The sequence below is a fragment of the Typopeltis vanoorti genome, chromosome 3, assembly GCF_054136105.1.
Source record: "Typopeltis vanoorti isolate ZY-2024b chromosome 3, IOZ_Tvanoo_1.0, whole genome shotgun sequence".
Taxonomy (NCBI): Eukaryota; Metazoa; Arthropoda; class Arachnida; order Uropygi; family Thelyphonidae; genus Typopeltis; species Typopeltis vanoorti.
In genome coordinates this window covers 49,387,683-49,410,955 of record NC_143551.1, presented here as the reverse complement: position 1 = coordinate 49,410,955, position 23,273 = coordinate 49,387,683, and the positions used below count along the sequence as shown (strand labels likewise).

The following is a 23,273-nucleotide window of genomic DNA, read 5'->3' as shown; positions in this document are numbered from 1 at the left end:
CAACTGGTCTTCATTTTTTTTTTTTTTTTTTTTTTAACCCTTGGTCTCTCTACTTACGTTGGTAGCAGTTATCTTTCCATCCTATATAAATGAACTTTACATTTCGCTTTTCTAACATATTCATTTTTTATATGCTCTAATTTTGCACCTCCTTTAGTTATTCTTAAAAATCTCATTTCTGCTGCCTGTATTTTACTTTTTTAAAAAAAATTAAATAAAACAGTCCATATTTCTGAACCATGTAAGAATAGGATGGCCATTACTTTATAAACTTTAAATTGAATTTTCTCTTGGCCTTTAAATTGTTCCACAAATTTTCCAAATAAATTTTAATCTTTTTATTTGTCTTTTAAATATGTTATTATGCTTATTAGAAGACATAATAATGTTATTATTAAATTTAAATAATCAAACTGCATCACTTATTCTATTATTTTATCTTCTATGACTATTTCTTTTTTTAATCTAATATGATCTCTGCCTTTAAATGCTATGATTTTTGTTTTCTTTTGTGAAAAATGCTGACATTGTATTATTTAATTCATAAACTGATTTCTGAAGATAATTTTCATTATTTTGTAATATAATACGATCATCTGCATATAACATTATGGCAACAGTTTGGTATAACTGTACAATGATAGCCTGCAATGTAAGCAAAACCACATGATCTCTTGGGCAGTTCAACATCACCGTGCAACCGACATGCTATCACACAGAAGTTTAGAAATGAATGTGCTGCTCTGCAGAATAGAAAAACACAAACAATTCTATAGAAAATTTCAGAAATATTGCATTTCAAAAAGGATATGTGCATGTGTTATATTAGTAACTGGTGTTGTATGTTGATGTTTATTTATTTATTTTTTTTTTATGTGAGGCCAGTTTGTTTGTATTTGGGGATGGAGGAAGGGTGTTTCTCAGCTAGGCATATTTGTCAGTGTTTTGTGTGGTTGGGCAGGTGTTTATGGTAGTGTTTTTTTGAAGTGGTAGGCAGGATGGTGTCTGTTTTGAGATAGGTGGAATGGGTGTTTTATGAGGTGGAAAAAGACAGATACTTGTATGTTATTGAAGGGAGGGAGTGTTTTTTTGAGGCAATGAGCTGGGTGGATTTTTTCAGGTGGGTAAAGTGAGGTGTTTGGTTCTGGTTCAGGCAACAAGAACCAAACACCTCTGGCCTGCAGGTCTCAGGAGCAAATGCAATATACTTCCCCGACTGAACAACATCCACCCACCTGCTACCCACCTCAAAAAATACATTCACCCATCCTGACTACTCCCTCAAAAACACACACCCACTTACCCTTTCCCACACTTGTCCCCACAAAACACTGACACACATGCATAAACTCCAATTCCTGATGTAACAGTTTACATCCTTTTTTGAAATTAGACACTTTTGAAATTCAAAAATTTTCCAAATTTCTATACATCTGCATGGTGGTGCATTGATTTCTTGTCTTCCACCTGGTGGCAGTCAGTCACTGTCGCTTCCAGTGATATTAATTTACTTACTAGGTCATGCGGTTTTGTTTATGCCATGCCTATTGGAGAGTATGCTATCATCATATAGTTATATCCAGTTCTGGAAATCTTCCTTGTCTTATTGTTGTTTTCCATATTTTTATAATTTGATCTATATATATATGTGTGTGTGTGTGGGTGTGTGTAGAAAGTTTTTTACCTTGGGTGTACTATATGTTAAAGATACCAAGAAATTTTATAAATTTGGTTTTAATCCTGTTTTTCCCAAGTAAGTAAGCCAAGTTTGCACCTGAAATATATATATATATAATCATCATCATTCTTAGCCGTTGTCAATCCACTGCTAGATGAAGGCCTTTCCAAGATTACTCCAAAACTGTCTGTCCATGGCTCTCCTTTTCCATGTCATTCCTGCAAATCTAATGATATCATCAATCCACTGTGATTTAGGTCAGCATCGTGGTCATTTTCCCTCTTGTGGAATCCAATCCAGTACTTCTTTTGTCTATTGTTGATCTTGTCATCAAGCAATATGCCCAACCCATTGCCACTTCAGCTGTTTCACTCTTCCTACAATGTCAGAGACTTTGGTTTAGTTTCTTATCCATGTATTCCTTTTGTGATCCAGTCTTGTGATACTACCAAGCATACTTCTTTCCATACTAAATTGTGTTGTTCTTAATTTCCGAATTTCCATTGCATTTAGTGTCCATGTTTCACAGCCATATGTTAATATAAATATATATATATATATATATATATTTAGACAAGGGTGGCCTGAAAGGTTCTCGGCCCCGATCATAGATAGCAACACTATTGGCAAGATTTTTTTTTTCTCTAAATTGGTACATCTGTCATAAGCATCCATGTGAAATGGCAAGTCATTCTATCAAGTAGTTTGTTTTACACAGCTGTCCAAAGCAAAAGTGTTGTCTGTATCCCTTGAAATGGATAAAATTGAGTATCTTCCAGTTATAAAATTCTTTGTAAAAGAAGGTTTAATGCCAAAAGAAATTCATTCTAAGTTCATAAAAGTTTATGGGCACTCTTCTCCTTCGTTTTCGACAATTAAGAAATGGGCTGCCGAGTTTAAATGTGGCCATACCAGCCTTGAAGATGGTCCATGCGAAGGACGTACAAAAGGTAGGTTCCATCAGCAGGAAAGGTTGTGGCATCGGTGTTTTGGGATGCTATAGGCATTTTGTTTATTAATTATTTTGAAAAGGGTAAAACAATAACCAGGGAATGTTATTCTGATCTTTTAACCAGACTAGACAAAAAAAAATTCTTCTTGAGAAAGGATCCAGTTTGCAGAAGAAAAAAAATCATCTTTCATCAGGACAATGTACCTGCCCACAAAGTTGTTTTGGCAATGGGAAAATTAAGGGATCTGCACTATGAATTGGAACATCCACCCTATTCCCTAGATTTGGCTCCCTTTGACTTCTATCTCTTCCCAAAACTAAAACTCTTTCTCGTTGATCAGCATTTTTCTTTGAATCAAGAGGTCATTGCAGCTGTAGAGGGGTATCTTACTGAGAACCAAACAGGGACAGGATAATGGTGCTGGAGCATCACTGGAATAAATGTATTAGTCTTAAGGGAGATTATGTTGAAAAATAAAAATATAGTTGGCCCTCCCCATATCTGCAGGGTTTGGTTCCATCGTCTTCTGCGGATAGTAGCGAACCACTAGTGAGACCCAGATTTTTGCACATATATAACAAAATTGAAGCAGGAAATTATTAGTAAATTAAATAGTCTCTCACGTGCTATGACTGTAGGGTTCTTTAGTGAATATGTTATGTAGTTAATATATAATGTATACACTAAATTGTATGGCTAAATAAATAATAATAATGAGAGTTATTTTTTTATTAAATGAGGTAGAGGAGTTTCTAGACTACCACTTGACCCGTACTATCCAGGGATGCTATCTACTGCATTTGGGCACACATTCTATTGTTCCTTGATAATAATATTGCATATTTATTTAAAATTATCATGAAACAATTTTTACGTCTTTAGAATCTACAAGGAGCAGTGGAATGTGTGCCCAAATGCAGTAGATAGCATCCCTGAGTAGTACAGGTGAAGTGGCAAACCAAAGAAATTGCTTCATTCAATAAAACTTCGTCTTTAGACAAATAAAATTTAACCCACATAATAATTATGTAGAACGAAATGAGAAAATATGCTAATGAAAATGTAATTGTTAATAAAATCTTAACATTTTTATTCTTATTAGGAAGAATCAACTGAGATCAGAACACCTCGTCGTGTTCAGCTACATATTTATTCATCTTCCGAATCTTTGGCAGTCGGCTGCTTGCTTGCCTACTGAACAAATGATGTGGATGGCTGAGGATCGTTGATAGCAGAAGCTTTGTCGACTTTTTTAAAAAAAAACATTGTTATTGGAAGCTACCGTTTTTGTCTCTTCAATTCAATAAATAAACAGGTTCTGCAAAGGTTCCAAAGCTTCTGTTATTGTGCGAGTAATTTTTATGCTGTGCTCCATCATTGAACCATAATCCATTATCTGTTCAATATTTCCTTTAATGTTTGAGCCGTTCGAAATATCGTGGTAAATTTTTTGAGTGTCCACGCTGGTGGTTCTTGTTCGGTTTCATCTTCATTGTTATCTTCTTTTGTAGAAGATTTGGTAAGATCTTTCAACTCTTCATTAGTGAGCACCTCACGAAGTCCATCTATGTAATCATTCAATTCTTCTTCTGTCATATCGTCAAATCCCTCTCCACCTATTTTCCGTGCTGTGTTAATTATCGTTGTTATCTGTGAGTTAATATCAGGGGCGTCTTGAGAATTATGAACGGCGTCACTTCACAAATTCTTCCAGCGTGCAGTTACCGTTTCCGATTTCAATTCGTCCATTGCTCCCTTAATGAATACAATTGCATCTACAATTGTGAATGATTTCCAGTATTCCATGAATCCAACATCAGCAGAATCCTCAACCATTGCACAAATCATATCGAAAACCTGCCAAGCATATGAGGTTTTGAAGCAATGAGGTCGTATTAGGTGGGAAGAAAACCACGTAAACATTTTCATTTTCAGTGACTAGTGACTCAGGGTGCCCTGGAGCGTTGTCTATTATCAATAAAACTTTAAATGGTAATCCTTCCCTTTCCGAGTATTTTTTCACCTCCGGAATAAACCATCGATGGAACCATTCCGTAAATAACACGGCTGTGACTCTGCTTTCAGATTTGATTGCCAAAAAACAGGCAGACAACTTTTGTTTTTAAGGGCACGTGGATTCTGTGCTCGGTAAATGAGGCCAGGTTTAATTATATGACCAGCTGCGTTGCCACAAAGTACCAACGTCAATCCTTAAATGCTTTAAAATCTGATGCTTGCTTCACAGTTTTATGGATGTAGGTCCATTTTGGACATTTTCTTCCAAACAAGGCCGGTTTCATCACAATTAAAAACTTGCTTAGGATGATAACCTTTCTCTGCAATAATTTTTTTAAATTCTGCTGGGAACTATACAGCAGCTTTCTCATCAGCCGGTGCAGATTTTCCCGTAATTTTTACGTTTTTTAGATTAAACCTAGTTTTGAATCTAGCCCTTGCTTGCTGTAAACGACTTTTCTTCCTCTTCTGTTTTGTCTTGAGGCCACATGTCTTCATGTAGGATCATTGCTTTTTTGTCTTAACGTGTTACCGTCAATAGGAATCCTTTTTCTTGTCATGTCTTCCACCCACAAATTCAAAGCTTTCTCTACCTTGAGTAAAACCTTATCACGCACTGTACCCGTAACTTTTGCAGATTTGGGTGCAATGGAAAGACGCACGAATTTTTTCTTTGTTCTTCAACACTTCACGTATTGAAGATTTGTTTTTATTATAGATCTTGGCAACAGTTGCAATTGACTTTTTTTCTACTCCAATCAGATTGATAATGTTTGATTTTTCACTAGTACTGAGTACTTCACGTCTTCTCTTTGGTTTTTGAAGCCATTTTTAAATTTTTCACAATTTATTCGCTTGAATTTAAACGCAATTTTTAATTGCAACGATAGACAATTGACTGCTTTCTTCGACAATTTGAGTAAAACTAAACATGAACAAACACACACGTTTAAATCCACGCGCCTAGCAAAACAAGTGTGTTTCAAAGTTTTCAGCCTGCGTGTATGCATATTTCAACCGGCACAGCGCTCAACCATTTCGCTCTCTTTTTTCGAATCGCGGATAAGGGGTCTTACTGTAATTTTGGAATTATAAATTTGTTTTTTCATTGTTAGACTGAGAACTTTTCAGATCACTCTTGTATATATATTCTGGTGTGAAAATTAAGGATGTAAGTGAGAGTATTAGAGCGCAAAAGCAGAGGGTGAAATTGAAGGAATTATTAGAGGTAGCGAAAGAAAAGAGTGACAGTTAGGATAGTGAGTCTGTTGCCACGGTATGACAGAGAAGAGTTTAGGAGGAGGGCCATAATCGCAAATGACTTTATGCGCAGGTTATGCAGACAGTAGTGTGGAGTTTGTGGATGTGTGGAGTGAGTTTGATGGGCGAATGGATTTGGTGTACGAAGACTGGAAAAAGTGTTGATGAGTGAAGTGAGAGTGGATGTGCAAAATCAGGGAAACTAGAACTATTAAGGAGGGGAGGAAGTGGATATGCAGACATCAGTGAGGCAGTTGGGTGTAAGAATGTATATAATGTGCCCGAGCCAGTACGAAGGACAAGAAATCAGAATGGGATAGTTAGTATAACGCATCAAGATAGGGGTGGGACAAATGGACCTCTGCATTTCATGTATACTAATGCTAGGAGTATTAGGAACAAGAAGGAAGAATTTTTGGCCTTTGTTGGTTCTTCCTGGCCACAGGTTATTGGCATTAGTGAAACATGGCTGATGGAAGATGATATAGTTAGTGGGATAGAATGTGTAGGTTATAGTGTGTTTAGGAGGGACAGAGAGAATAAAATGGGAGAGAAGTGTTATTGATGACAGCTGATGAACTGCAGCCAAGGAGAATTGAAGTTGTATTGCAGGGTAGTGAAAAGAGCTCATTTGAGGCTATTTGGTGTGAGATTGAGACTGGCAGAACAAAATGTGCAGTTGGGTGCTGCTATAGACCAGGTGATGGAATAGATGGTGGAGATAGTATGCATAGACAAATTGATGAAATGAGTGGAAGGAGGGTAATTATTATTATGGGGGATTTCAACTATGGTAACATCGGTTGGAAGGAGGAGAGGACATGTGAGGAACGAACTGGATTTTATTCGGTTACTAAGGGATAACTATCTGAGACAGCATGTAATGAAAAATACTAGGGATTAGAGAGTGCTTGACCTAGTAATACCATCTGAGAATTTGACTGTAATGAATATGACCATGTTGCCACCTATTGGTGAGAGTGATCTTGGGGTCTCGATCTGGGAGGTGGCTAAATGTGTGAAATTTTCGATTAAGACAGGGTACGTGTGGAATTACCATGCTGGCAAGTATGACAAGCTTAGGAGATTGCTTGGTTCAGTGCAATGGCATGTAAAACTGCAAGGGCTGGATGTTAATATAGGGAAGTGGTCAAGGAGGGAAGTGCATGGGAAGTGGTCAAGGAGCATTTGCAGGAGGTTATGGCTGACTGCATACCTAGAGTCCGAATAGTAAATCAAGGAGGGGTTAAATGGATGAATAACACCATTAAACTTGATTTGCAAAAAAAGAAACAACTGTGGAGGGAATTTAAGGAGAAAGGTGACCTGCAGGCACACGAGCAGTATAAAGCGCAGGCCAGAAGGATAACGAGTGTGGTAAGAAAAGCAAAAGGGGATTATGAAAGGGAATTAGCCATGCAAGCTAAAGAGAATCCCAAACAGTTCTTTCAATATGCTGCAAGTAAAAGAGAAACTACACGGCAGAATGATTTTAAGGAATGTCGATGGTACGGTGGTCACTGAATCAGTCGATATAGTGGAATTACTCAGTGAGCACTTTGCAAGAGTATATCATCCAGGTGGTGACATTGAAGGAATGAAGGAACCATTAGTTTATAGGGGAATTGTAATGAATGAAGTGGAGGTGAATGGTCTATTACAGAACCTTAATGTGAATACATCTGTGGGATTGGATGGTATACCAGCATAGGTCTTACATGAAGCTGTTAAAGAATTGTGAGTGCCCTTGACAATATTGTTTAATATGAGTCTCGGGTCTGGTTTAGTCCCGAAGGGGTGGAAAGAGGGGAAAATAATTCCACTGCATGAAGGAGGATCCAAGACTACTGTTGCAAATTACTGACCGATCAGTATCAGGAGTCATTGTCAATGTCTTGGAGAAAGTAGTCAAGGGAAAAATACAGGAATGGATTGATGAAAATGAGATACTGTATGCAGACAGCATGGTTTGTAAGGGTAGATCATTCCTCAGTAACTTGCTCATGTTTTATAACACAGTCATGGCCAAACTGGATAAGGGTAATGGGTTTACAGTGATTCTACTGGACCTTGCTAAGGCCTTTGACAGGATACCACATGGAATTGTAATCCGTAAACGGCAACATATAGGAATGGATATAGATGTTTGGTGAGATGGATAGGAGGGTGGTTCATGGAGAGATACCAAAGAGTAGTTTACTCAGGAGTAGAGTCCAAAAGATGGCCTGTGAATAGTGGTGTGCCACAGGGTTCCGTTCTTGGACCACTACTGTTTAATTTGTTCATTAACGATATAGGGAAGGATCTGAGAGGAACAGTTCATTTGTTCGCTGATGATGCAAAGTTGGGTAGGGCAATAGTGAATGCAGATTTCAAAATTTTGCAGAATGATTTGGATAGATTGGAGGTCTGGGCTAAGGAGAATGGAAGTCAATTTATTTTGCATTTTGGGATTTTGGGAATAGATATTTGGGAAATTTTGGGAAAAGATTAGCAGCAGTATATCACATTGGTGGAACCATACTCCAGGAGATTGATGAGGCCAGGGACTTGGGAGTATTGGTGGATAGGGAGTTGAAGTTTAGGGGTCACATTGCAAAAGTTGCTAAATCAGCTGATCAAATCACTTGGATGCTGAAGAATACTTTGACGAGCAGAGATAAGCAGGTTATTGTTCCTCTGTATCGAGCCTTGATAAGACCCGATACAGATCTGGTCACTTAGGTTTCTTCTTGATGGGGAGGAGGTTGAGAGGATCCAGAGCCGAGTGACCAAGATGATTGCAGGTCTATGGAATGAACCTTATGAAAACAGATTGAAGATTTGTGGGTTGCAGCATTTGGTTGATAGGCAGAAAAGGGGAGATATGATTGAGACATTCAAATTGCTGAAGAGTTTCTATAGGATTAATTCAGAGGATATTTTTGAGAACAGAACTGGTGGTGTGGGGGGACTAGGGGACATCCATGGAAGCTAGGCAAGAGTGTGGTTAGTAAGGGTGTTAGAGCTGGGTTTTTTACTTTTAGAGGTGAATGAGTGGAATAAGCTGCCAGAGTCTGTTGTGGGTGCTATGACGGTGAATGAGTTAAAGGCAAAGTATGATAGATACTGTGTGAATGTCGAATAGTTGTGATGGACATGATGTTTAGGGCCTCCCTCGATGAGTCGAAGGACTCCTTGGAGTCGCCCGTAATAATAATATATATATATATATAAATAAAAGAGCAGAGCCTGTGTAGCTCATTGGATGTGGCATTTGCACAACAGCTCTTGACCGCACGAAGTAAGACTTTGTTTCGAATCTAGTCTGCAATAGAAGAAATTTTTCCAAGCCTTTTTTCGACCAGTTCCCGAGTTAGTCGATCTCTGACACGGACAAGCGGGTTTTTTCGTCCCGTAAACTCAAGAAAATCAACTGTAGAAACCACATTATTTCAGACATTAAATATATTGTGCTAGGGTTAGGGATTACGAGATGGTAGCACTTGTTGAGCCGTCTCTCTTCACTGCATGCCACTTAATTAGTGATAGCCTTGGGCCAGCTATCTCTGATTGGGTACCAGTAGAGATTTAACTGTCCACTCAGTCTCCAAAAGTTAGATAGGGCTGAAACGGCCTGTCCTACTCCCTATACAGGAATAAAAAAGGCGTTAGCTGATTTTTAATATATATATGTATGTGTATATATATTTTCAAAATTCATTTTTACTCGGTTGGAATATATTATAAAACAGGTTTAATGACTATTACCGAGAGAAAAGATGACAAGATATATTTAAACAAGATACTACTAGTTTACTAGTTTCGTTACATGAACATCCTCAGGTATCACAATTAAAGAAGTATATAAAAAATTACAGAAACTTAAAATTGTTCTAACAGAACAAGTATAAAAAACAGTAGCGTGTTTGAAAAAAATGCAAGTATGAGTTCTAAACAAACGAATACTACGCGCTGTCGCGAGTGCACCAGTACTGAACAGAAGCAACGTGTGCGTCAGAGAGATTGTAACTCAGGCTGTTGTTGACATGAGAGGAATCTAGAGAAATTTCCCTAGATTCAACAATCTTTCTTTCGAGTTCATCATAGCACACATGGATGTTAGCAGTTTGAGTCCAGTTTACAATGTGCTGGCGGCCTTCGTCTGAGTTAGCTGAAAAGAGAACGTGGCTAGAGAGAGCGCTAGCTCTAGTCCTGTTATAGGAGATATCTCTACGGTGTTCATCCAAACGTAGAAGGATGGATTTAGCAGTCTGTCCATAGTATGGCTTTCCGCAATCACATAAAATCTTGTATACTCCTGGAAACTGAGTAGGAAGATGTTTCTGTTTATGTTTGCTAAGTAATGAACGAAGTTTTGGAAGTGTAGTGAAGCACGTTTTGAAGTTGACTTTCTTGAGAATCTTTGCCAGTTTTGGTGAAAGAGAGCTGATGTAAGGCAAGGAGATGAAGGCTCTTGGGGAAGAGGGATCTTCAGAAGTAGTTGAGTGCCTGGGGGAAAGAAATTTGTCAATTTTCTTTGGAGAGAAACCATTGTTAATAAACGTTTTTTTAAGAAAACGGAGTTCATTTTCAATTTCTGTTTCTTCTGTAAGTAATGATTTGGCTCGGTGGGCTAAAGTGGAAATAATACCACATTTTTGTGGGGGATAATGATGGGATGAAGCATGAAGGTATCTGTCAGTATGAGTAGGCTTTCTAAAAATTGAGATTTTAATGCTCTCAGCACATCTGGTAAGTTTGAGGTCTAAAAAGGGAAGGCAGTCATCTGATTCCAGTTCGAGGGTGAAAGAGATTTTTTCATGGCACTTGTTTAGGTGGTCCAAAAATAAATATAGGTTATTGACACCGTCTTCCCAGATGAGGAAAATATCATCAATATAGCGGTACCAGACTTTTGGTTTAAAGTGAAAGGAGTTAATAGCCTTTTCTTCAAATTTGTTGAGAAATATATCCGCAAGAATTGGAGAGAGTGGGCTGCCCATAGCCTGACCTGAGTTTTGTAAGTAGATCTTGTTATCATATTTGAAGTATCCTGACTTTATGCAATGGGAGAGAAGAGCAAAGAGTTTTTTTGATAATTTGTTCTTGAGAAGATCGAGGACTTCTTGAGTAGGAACATTTGTAAAGAGAGAAACAATATCAAAACTGGCCATTAAATCTGTTTTTTTAAGTTTGATGTCCTTGATTTTAGAAACAAAATCTGCAGAGTTTTTAATATGTGAAGAAGAAATTCCAGAAAGATTTCTTAGAAAACTCGCTAGAAATTTGGAGAGATTATAAGTGGGAGAGTGTATGCCCTCAACTATAGGTCTGAGTGGGCAGTTATTTTTGTGAATCTTGGCGAGACCATACAGTCGAGGTATGGTCTCGCCAAGTGACCGAAGAGAAAGCCGAATGTTTCTTTGTAATTCTAAGGTGGTTTTTAATAAATTATTAGTTCTGTTGTGTAGTTCCATCGTAGGGTCATTAGCAATTTCTGAGTAGGTATCACTATTTAAAAGTTCCAAGATTTTATTATGGTAATCACACTTGTTTAAGATGACAGTTGCATTCCCTTTGTCTGCCGGAATGATAACTATGTTACTATTATCTTTTAAGGACTTGATAGCTTTCCTTTCAGAGTAAGAAATGTTGTCAGGTGGAAGTCTAGCTTTATTTATACAGAAAATTGCTTCCATACGGAGGAGGTTAGCGTCTTTGTTTGGTAATAAAGAAGCTGCCTTTTCTATCTTTGTTAAGAGATGTTCTCTAGGGATGGATGTAGGAGCAGTGACAAAGTTGAGACCTTTAGCAAGTATGCTTTCTTCTGCCAAAGATAATTGATGGGAAGACTTATTGATAACAACTTTTTTTAGATAGGTAGAGTCAAAATGAGAAGTTTTGCTATCCTGATTATATTTAAGAGAATCATATTTTCTAATGAGTTTTATTTTATTTAAATTCTGTATTTTAGAAGCCTTAAGAGTGCTAATTTCTTTTAAATTCTAAAAAATTTTAAATTTTAAAAAACTTCATTCATTACTTAGGAAACATAAACAGAAACATCTTCCTACTCAGTTTCCAGGACTATACAAGATTTTATGTGATTGCGGAAAGCCATACTATGGACAGACTGCTAAATCCATCCTTCTACGTTTGGATGAACACCGTAGAGATATCTCCTATAACAGGACTAGAGCTAGTGCTCTCTCTAGCCACGTTCTCTTTTCAGCTAACTCAGACGAAGGCCGCCAGCACATTGTAAACTGGACTCAAACTGCTAACATCCATGTGTGCTACGATGAACTCGAAAGAAAGATTGTTGAATCTAGGGAAATTTCTCTAGATTCCTCTCATATCAACAATAGCCTGAGTTACAATCTCTCTGACGCACACATTGCTTCTGTTCAGTACTGGCACACTCGCGACAGCGCGTAGTATTCGTTTATTTAGAACTCATACTTGCATTTTTTTCAAACACGCTACTGTTTTTTATACTTGTTCTGTTAGTACAATTTTTAGTCTCTGTAATTTTTTATATACTTCTTTAATTGTGATACCTGAGGATGTTCATGTAACGAAACTAGTAAACTAGTAGTATCTTGTTTAAATATATCTTGTCATCTTTTCTCTCGGTAATAGTCATTAAACCTTTTTTGTGTATATATATATATATGTATATATATACATATACACAGTAAAACCCCGAAGTTACTCGGTAGGTGGGACCAACGAAAAGCGCGCAAGTCGAATTCGCATAACTCAGGGTATAATTTTGCATGTAATTTATATATACCAACATACATTTGGGACCAAAGGTTTACAAAAACACCTATATTTTTTAAGAAATATAATCATAATTGTAGTTTTTCGTACATAAAAAAAGTTATTTCGATGTCGATGGTTTCATAAAATGTAATAGATTCGTCTGACGGCATAATGTCTTTTTCTTGTCACGCAAAATTTCTTCATAGCAAGTGAATGATTTATTTATTCCTTGCCTTGTGGCTACAATTCATTCCTCGTTAGAATCTATGTCCTCCAAAATATGTAAACCTTTCTTTTATGATTGTTCTTACTGTGGATTCCTGTAGATCGACCTTCTTTGCTAGCTCACAAATTTTCATTCCGCCTTCAAAATCCTTAATAATGTTGAGTTTTGTTTCCGAAGTCAAAGTTTTTCTTTTCTTGCTAGCAGTAGAAGAATCGGACTTGCTTCTTTTGGATGACATTATTATTTTTTATGTGATAAAAATTTTTATCAAGAACATAACATTAAACAATTGCAAAGTTTGTAAACTATAAAAATCGTTTATGAATGTAGACCGCGTGAAACACGATTTCACAATTCACAGCATGTGCGACACTGGCGAATGCGGCTGGTGCCTGAAAGATACGACTAGTGGTAAGGCATGAAGCAGGACAGGAATATATACATATAAGAAACCGCGTAACTCCGGATTCATGTAAGTCGGGGTATGACTGTGTATGTATATATATATTTTTATTTATTTATTTTTTTATTTTTTTTTCTTTATGTAAACTTTGTTTCTTTTTAATTTTTGTACATGTTAAGTAATAACTAATTTTTAAATTAATTTATTTGCAGGTGATATCAGATTTTGATCATACAATAACGCGAACTACATTTCAAAATGAACCTTGTAATACTACCTACAGTAAGTAGAATTTTGTGCATTTCTTTAAAGCAAAAAAAAAAATATATATATATATATATATATATATATATATATATATATATATATACACACTTTATAAATATTGACTAATTCTTATGTGTAAAATCAGGAATGTCAGTCAAATTGTGAATGATGCAAAAAAAAAATCATCCATTCAGTTTGTTTTCACTTAAATTGTGTCAGTTGCTGGTTGGGACCATCAGTTAACTAAAAAAAAAAAACAGTCAGAAGATCACCCACAATAATATGATGAAATGCATATTTTGTGTATTGTGTCTGCTTATAAATAGTGTGTTCTTAGGTTTGTTTGTTGCTTTAAAGAGGGGGGGGGGGAGAAAAAGTCATGTATTTCAGAAGAGAAATTTGGCTGGTACTACCATCTAGGCCTAAATAAGTTTCTTTTCCAACTAAGTGATATATGATGAAATAACTTCACCAAAGAAGCGTTAAAAGATTAAACTTGTTTAGAAATTATATTCTTATTTAATCCTTTGTCCAAGTCAAGAGTAAGTAAACAAAGTTTGCGCATGAAGTATCTTTATGACTAGGTTATTTGTATATAGAGTCTGATGACTTGACATCAATTTTTTAGTATCCGATAATGCAAAGTACACATCCTTTCAGATATGTATAATGCATTATGGGAAGGGTCACTATGCAAACCAGTTTCAACTGTAAAAACTCGATAGTAGCTTAAATATTCTAAAGCACATCGCATCAATTTTTACATAGGTCAAGTCCCATGAGAATATTGTAAAAATAGCCTTGTTTGTCTCTGTATATTTTCTATTAGATATTATTGTAAATAACTTTAGAAATTAACTTTATATACTCCTTTAATAAGAATATTTTAGAGTGTGTTAAAAACAAAGGTAATGTTTTGCTGCTAGAGCTGTATGTAATAGTTCTACATGGTGGCATAAGAAAGGTTATTTATGAAATTTTGTGTGTATGTGAAAGGCTTACAAGCTCTGCGTAAACACCTTCGAAGTCAGTCAGAAAGGTTCAAACAACTTTCCGATGGCCAGCAACTTACAATCAAAAGAAACCAGAGGAGAACAGAAAGCAGGCTGAACTTGAAAGAAGATGAAAGAGTCGTGCCGAGTTCTTTGGGGATTACAAACTTTGTGTGAGGTCTCAGAGAAGGCATAATAAAAAGGGACAGAGCCAAGCATAGAGAGCTTCCCGGTTCGAGACGTCGCTAGAGAGAGGGTTTCCAGAGGCCGCAGGTGGAGCTCCCAGCTTCCAGTCACTGCCAGAGAGGAAGCTTCCAGTCGTCCAGGCATTTCAGCGATCCCAAGTCAGAGGAGAAAGGTTGATATAAATTCCCGAAGCAGAGAGTTGGCGGCAGTTTCAGTTATTGGAAGAGCTTCCAGTCGCCGAGAAGCGAGAGGGTTCCCATTCGCGAGTCAAAAGACTCATAAATTTGCTGAGTTGAATTGACAGTTGGCGGCAATTACAGTTTTTTAGAGGCGGGAGTTCAAGCTACTTGAGACGCCAGTCCAGGCATTTTCGGCGAGCCAAAGCAGAGAAGAAAAGGTGATGTAAATTACCTGAAGCAGCTTCACTCAGAAGTTTTTCTTTTCGCTGTGGAAGAACAACATTTTGCTGGACCTGTATGAGTACCACAGGTCGCTGTTTATAGCCCGCTATTTTTCCGATGAGATACTACTGAAGCCAAATTTCCTGAAGGAAGCTCGAGATCTGAGATGAAAGAATTGCCATAAACTTTTAGTGAAAGACTTTTGACTGAATGTGCATTACAGAGCCTTTGTAAGTTACACACTTTTGTATATTCCCTCTTATTATTATTATTATTGTTCTGGGCAACTCCAAGGAGTCGACAGACTCATCGAGGGAGGCCCTAACATCATGTCAAGAACAACTATTCGACCTTCACACAGTATCTATCATACCTTGCCTTGAACTCATTCACGGTTGTAGCACCTACAACAGACTCAGGAAGCTTATTCCACTCATTCACCGCTCTCCAAGTAAAAAACCTAGCTCTAACTCCCTTGTCAACCACGCTCTTGCCCAGCTTCCATGCATGGCCCCTAGTCCTCCCACCACCAGTCATATTTTCAAAAATATCTTCTGGATCAATCTTATAGAAACCCTTCAGTAATTTGAATGTCTCAATCATATCACCCCTCCTTCGCCTATCGTCCAATCTCTGCAACCCACAGATCTTCAACCTATTCTCATAAGGTTCATTCCACAGACCTGCTATCATCTTGGTCACTCGTCTCTGGATCCTCTCCACTTTCTCCCCCATCACGAAGAAACCCTGGTGCCCGGAACTGGGCACAGTAGTCCAGATGGGGTCTTATCAAGGCTCGATACAGAGGAACAACAACTTGTTTGTCTCTGCATGTTAAAGTATTTTTCAGAAGCCAAGTGATTTGGTGAGCTGTTTTAGTCACTTTTGCAATGTGCCCCCTAAACTTCAATTCCCTATCCACCAACACTCCCAAATCCCTGGCCTCATCAATCTCCTGGAGTACGGTTCCACCAATGCGATATAATGCTGCTATTCTTTTCACCCCAAAGTGCATAACCTTACACTTTGCCACATTAAATTGACATCCATTTTTCCTAGCCCAGTCCTCCAAACTATCCAAATCATCCTGTAAAATTTTGACATCCTCTGCACTCACAATTGCTCTACCCAACTTTGCATCATCAGCAAACAAGTGAACACTTCCTCTCAAATCCTTTCCTATGTCATTGATGAATAAATTGAAAAGCAGTGGTCCAAGAACAGAGCCCTGCAGCACACCACTAGTCTTTTAGACTCCACTCCTGCATAAACCACTCTCTGGTATCTCTCCTTCAACCACCTTCCTATCCATCTCACCAACCCTATATCTATCCCCATCTGCTCCAGTTTACTGATTAGGGTTCCATGTTGTATCCTGTCAAAGGCCTTGGCAAGGTCCAGTAGTATCACTGTAAACCCATTACCCCTATCCAGTTCAGCCGTCACTGTGTTTTTTATTACAAGTTACTGAGTTTATGAGCAAGTTACTGAGGCATGATCTACCCTTCACAAAATAACTCTTATAGTTTTTATAGAAGGACGTTTAAGATTTTTTGTTTAATAGTGATAAGAAGTGTCCTTAAGAGAGTCAATTGGCATGTTGGAAATTGATATCAAATTTGTAAAAATAACTCTAACCTCTTTGCAAGTAAACTAGGAGTTTAATAAGTTAAATTTGAAAGCAGAGAGTTAATAGGTTTTTGAGTTAAAGAGATTAATTAATCTTGAAGTAAAAAGGTTCTAATTTGTGCTAAAGAAATTTTATAGATGGATAGAGAAAGCAATCTCCCTATTGTTTAATTCATGTATATTTCATAGTAATGTAAATAAAATGTGTTTTGATTTTTTTGTTATAGGATTGTTTATTTTTAACAACTGCACTGTTCCTAAATAAATTGGACTTGTGAGCGGGAAACTATGTCAGATAGCCGAAGCATAAAGTTAAGTAAAAGAATAGACCATGACTGTTTGTTTAAAGTTTTATTGAAGGAATTTGTGTTAGAGAGAGAAATCTGCTGGCCATGTTATTGAGTTTTATGCTAATTAAATGATATTAGTGGCTAAATTACATAAATTTTCTAGTATCTTAGGTATAAGACTCTTAGTGCGAAGGGTAGATAAACATAGTACGTAATAATATAAGCAAGAAAGATTCAGAGAGAGAAAGCGCACAGCTAATTAGAATAAAGTATAAAGTTAAAGATTTTAAGAATAACGGTATATAAGGTATAGGGAAAAAATAAAGACACTTAAAATAAAAAGAAATTTAACAGCATATGATCACAATGGTGCAGCATTCGTTTACACAACCTTTATTCAGGTTTCATCAGTGGGAGCCAGACCTAGAGGAGATATCAAGGTTTGCATGTGAAGTATCTTCATGTGAAAACTTTGTTTGCTTATACTTGGATAAAGTATTAAACAAGAATATTATTTCTTGGTAAGTTTAATTTCATTTCTGATGAACTGAAAAAAATTTCTACAAATATCTCTGATTCAGAGTATTTTAATAATAAGGTCGTACTCTTGTACGTGAGAACTACATGATTTCTGCATTAATTCAGCCTTGGTATCTGTTCTGGGTTTGGCTCTCACTGATGAGACCTCAATAAAGGTTGATACTCAAAGGAAGTGTGCTTTGCATTATGTGATACTAAGGCAGTTGAAGTGAAGTCATCAACCTCTATATACAAATAGACTTCACATGCAAATTTTGTTTGCTTACACTTGGATAAAGGATTAATTTGAAATCCCTTAAAAATAGTCCCTCCCATCCTACATCCTTTCCACCAAATACAAATTGTCAATGGGGAAGAAAAGTTTTCACAAAGTTTAGTTGTGAAACAGATTGGAGCATGTTTAGGATGTTGTCTATCAAACAAAATGTTAATTTTTGTTTTTTCTTCCTTTCCAGTAGTTTTTTTTTTTTTTTTTTTTTTTTTGTGAAAGAGATGGAATTTAAAAAGTTCTTAGAATCTTGGGAAGGAATAACACAAGTTCTCAGTATTGTGGGGGTTTGCACTAGCATGTGGTGTATCCTGTAGTTCCACTTGTTAGATGACTTTTCTTGTTCAGTGCAACATCACTGAACAAGAAAACATCACTGCCTTGTTTATTGGAGACCTGAAATGGTTGTTGCTGGTTGGTCCTTGAAGCAAGGCTATCTCTCACCAAATTGTTTCAAATGCAATTTCCTCTCAACTCTATTTTCCTTCTGAACTACTTACTGGTTGCATTTCTTTTGCAATCATTAACATTACCTCTGAAAATACAGTTTTCCTTACATTCTGTCCTTGTAACAATAACCTAAACTGTCAGCTATGTCTCACTAATGCCTATAATTTTTGACCATTTCTCATAACCATTGCCAGTAATTCCATATGTTCTTGATGCTTTGATATTAGCATACATATGTTGCAATATTTCATTAGGTCTACAGGTACCTTTGTATCTTTTAATAAGCATTCCATTCAGTTTTGACACATGAATAACTGCATTCTTTAATTTTTTTTGCACTTGCCTCAAGAGTGCCTGTCACTTGCTTACCTACATCCCTTTGCCTATTATCTTCATTTCTCTGATTTTCTATTTCTATTCATTGCTGACCATCAGTTTATAGACATTTTTTCATCCATCAAGTTCACACCAAACATTCTAAAACTGTACATTATTATTCCTACACAACTGAACTCATTTGCAATGGCCCTTCTCAGTGCAATCTTGTCAGTAGACCTACAAACTTAATTCTCTCTCTCTCACTTATTCTTATGCTTCCTCCAGTAATTCATATCCTCTTTTTGTATACTTTTTTTTTTGCCTCTTAAATCATTTGTTCAAGCAAAAATTATCTCTTACTTTCCCTTTTTTTGAAATTTGATGGTTTTTCTAATATCTTAACCTTTGCACTACTACTATGATTCAATGATATTATCAGAATCATATGGATTCAGTAAAAATAACCATCCCCATTGCTTTCAAATAAAATGCAATACAGTAATACCCTAGTTAGCACTCAGGATACATTCCTAAAGTGTGAAGCACTAAACAAGGTCATTATAACATTATATTTCATTAGATAAATGAAAGCACAAATAACTAGAACAGTAAGGAACTTTAAGCAATTTTCCTTCAAAGTCAGTAAGTATACTGTATTTTACATGAGGAACCAGACTGTAGGTCTTTCCTGAACCATAGTCTTACAAGGTTTCCATTCCTGATTAGTATTCACTGATCAGTTTGGTTATATTAATGAACTATTAAACAGGGCAGAATCAAGCAAAGTATTACTTAATGTAGTTTTTTTTTATGCCTCATAAAAATTTTTTTATAGAAACCTCATATGCCTCACGCCCATAAAGGGTTTCTATAAAACTATACTACATTTGTACCATGGATAAGGAGTTGTTTTTTTTTTTTAATTTACCATATTTTTCTATAGATAACGCGCACCCCCAACATTTTCATCACTCCTTTTGATGTATAGATAACGCACATGCGCCAACTAGCGGTAGAGTTAGAATGTACAGACAGAGGATGGAGGAATTCTTTAAAAGCACTTGCGTTGCTAGTAGCAGTGGTCGATTATTAAGTACATCCTGTTTTAAAATATTTCATAAAGTAAATAAACTGCCTACCCCCCCACACACACACCACACACACACACTCTGCAGTTCTCGACATCGCAGACAGAGGAAAAGCCACAACACCCAGAAAAAGGTATGTGCAATTTCTATTCCTTAAGCTACATATACTTTTTAGTACATCTACACTCATAATGCCCTAAGAACCCATGAGTAAATAGCCAATGACATTTAAACAGGGGCACTCCTAAACTGAAGCAGGCATTATAGCTGTATTATAATAAAGTAAATAATTATTTGTTTATATTTTGTTATTAGATCTGAATTACCCATGGAAGACAGAGGTACTTCTCAGAGAAAATCCTACACAGCGCAGTTCAAGCTTAAAGTGGTAGAAGTAGCAAAGGAAAAAAGGGAATCGTGAAGCTAGTAGATTGTTCAGTGTTGGAGAAAGTAGTGTTCGTGAATGGTGAAAGGCTGAAACAGTCCTGAAATGTTTACATATGAGGAAACGTGCTATGAGGTTTAGAAGGTGCTTGTGGCCAACCATAGAAAAAAACTGTTTGATTGGGGTGTTAGTGAAAGAGCTAAAGGTATGAGAATATCTATTTATGAAGATAAACAATTTAAGTGTGTGCTCCTCCACTAGTGTTGAACAAAATTTGCCATGTGACTGGGAAACGAAAGTAGCTAAATTTCGTTTGTTTCTGAGACAAAACTTGTGTGGGGTTGATGCTTGACACTTTGGGAATATAGATGAGGTTCCCGTAAGTTTTGACATGCCTAGTTCTAGGACTGTGAATCTGAAGGGAGCAAAAGAGGTTTCAGCTGCTACAACAGGGCACGAAAGGTCTAACTTTATTGTGGTTCTCTGTGTAACTGCAGATGGTTTCAAACTGCCACCGATGGTGATTTTCAAAAGAAAGACTGTTCCAAAAGGTTGTGATTCCAAAGATATTATTGCTACTGCTAATGATAAAGGTTGGATAAATTCTGAGGTTATGAAATTTTGGTTGGGGAATGTGTGGTGAAAGAGAAAAATGGCATTTTTCAACCCAAAATCTTTGTTAGTGTTGGATTCGTGTAGGTCACACACGACAGTAGAAGTTAAAACAATTGCAAGTAATTCCAAATTGGCCGTCATTCCAGGTGGTTTAACAAAAAAACTCCAACCCCCTGATCTTGCAGTAAATAAACCATTCAAAGACAATTTGCGGGCTAAGAGGGGAAAACTGGATGATGAATGGCATCCATGAATATAACAAAACAGGGCAGATGAAAAGAACGTCCTATAAAGATATAGTTACGTGGATTGTAGAAAGCTGGGCTGCTGTAAGTGTGAAAATTTCCAACTGTAAGTTAGAAATGGTTTCATTAAAGCACAAGGGAATGCAGTGGTGTCCGGTGACAATGATTATGAAGCTGAAGAAATACCAAACGGAATTTTTAAAACAACTGATTCTTTATATTAAGTCTGATGAAGAATTTTTTGGATTTGAATAGTGTAATGTTCAATAAATATTAAGTAATACTTCTACCTTACTTTTGTTATTACATTTGATTTACCTCTCATATCTTTCAAACGTATACCACGCATGTTCATTTTTAACGAATTTAGACTTTTTTGTATAGATAACGCGTGTGTTATCTATCAAAAAATACAGTACATATTTTAGTAATTTTATATACCTCTTTTGCATTTTATCGATAATTACTTATAGTACATTAGTACCATGGGAGGACTTATAGTACATTAGTACCATGGGAGGACTTATAGTACATTAGTACCATGGGAGGACTTATAGTACATTAGTACCATGGGAGGACTAAGGATTTTTTCTATTTTTTATTAATTTTATACATATTTTTGTATTTTTATTTACCCTGCTCTGGAGACCAAAAATGGAACTTTTTCAAGCCACTTCAGATCTCCAATAAGTGGGGCAATGGTCTCACATCAGGTGATGAAAGTCATCTACCACTTAATTAACTACAATCATAAACATCCACATCTACAGCAGGATTCAAACCCACAACCTATTGGTTGGAGTATGGACATGCCAACCACTTGACCAACCACGAATAGGCTGATTCCATGAATAGCCTTTCAAATTTGAAAGGCTATTCATGGAATCAGTCTCAGCCCTAAGAAACAGTCCAAACCTCAACAAATTTGGTTACATGAGACTGCCCCAAATTTGGGAGACTTACATCAGAAGACCTTCAGCCCAACGGCCAAGAATACCTACATAGCCCACTTGGGGGGCACCATCAGGACTTTTAGGAGAAACAGTAGCTTCCTACTTCGTCCTCATTTACTGTGTGTAGTGCCTGCATGCACGTATCTTTATTTTAAGTTCCTGTGAAGATGGCAACGTGACGTTGCCGAAACATTGAAAATATAGATTAAAGTTTAATTTAATTTATATCCTGTGTACGTTATAAATTCCTTAAATTATTTGATAAGCATGTTTAACCAACGTCTAAGCCTTTCTACGAGAATTTAATATTTCTTGTTGTCCAAAACGTTTGTCAACCTGGCATACTGAACTTTATCAGTCTACCTTCACTATTAAGTCAAAGACATTGCTCATGAATTGACCTAAATAGGAAACATCCAGTTTTACTGATTTGTATTAACTAAATTTGAACAAATCCTTTTAAGAAATATTTTCTCGGTTGTTTTTTGAATGGATCACTTATATTGATGAATCTCACTATAGCAAAAACACCATTATAATAACAAAAACACTCACTATAATAAAACACCAGTATAATAAATAAATATACTAAACACCATTATAATAAAGTCACTCACTATAACAAACTACTGAAAAGTCTTGCAATGCTATGCTGTTGGTAAGGAAATTTACTAACTATACAAACTGTTTCTCTTCCCCCCCCCCCCATAGTTGTAAGTTGTGATAAAAAAAAAAAAATAAAAATAAAAATAAAAATATTTTCACACTTGACAGAAGCCACATTTTGCAGCATTTATTCTTTAGTTGTGTTGAATTGCTTTTAGGCGTTTTTCTTTTCAAGCATTTCATAATGTCATTGAATTATGAAACAATTTGATCCTTATATATATAAATGAATTTAAATGACTCTATACTCTATCTTGTGTGATGGTGGCAAACCATACTATGGCAAGGCAGCTAAATCCATCCTTTTACGCATGGAAGAACTCCAAAGAGACATTTCCTACAACAGAACCAGGGCCAGTGCTCTCTCTAGCCACGTTCTCTTCTCTATCAACTCAGATGAAGGCCGCCAACACCTTGTAGACTGGCCACAAACTTCTAATATCCATGTGTGTTATGATGAACTTGAAAGAAGAATAATTGAATCTAGAGAAATATCGCTTGATTCATCTCATATTAATAACAGCCTTAGCTACAATATTTCTGATGCACACATTGCCAATGTCCAATACTGGTGCACTCATGTCAGCTCACGCATGTAGTCAACTTCAGTTGGAACTCAAGCACGCATTCCTGTTTTTAAATGTACTTGTGTGTTTTATACTAGATCTGTTAATGTATTTTATCATATCTCTGT

The 23,273-nt window shown here is 36.5% G+C and overlaps 1 protein-coding gene across 1 annotated transcript in view; it reads left to right on the top strand.

Annotated features, from left to right (window-relative positions):
- Positions 1-23,273, top strand: part of LOC150108112 (cytosolic 5'-nucleotidase 3-like) — a 133,776-nt gene that overhangs the window by 32,603 nt on the left and 77,900 nt on the right. Inside the window, exon 3 of the mRNA XM_090390601.1 lies at positions 13,499-13,568. Within this exon, the coding sequence (XP_090246727.1) occupies positions 13,499-13,568 (70 nt within the window). The remainder of the gene's footprint in view (positions 1-13,498; positions 13,569-23,273) is intronic.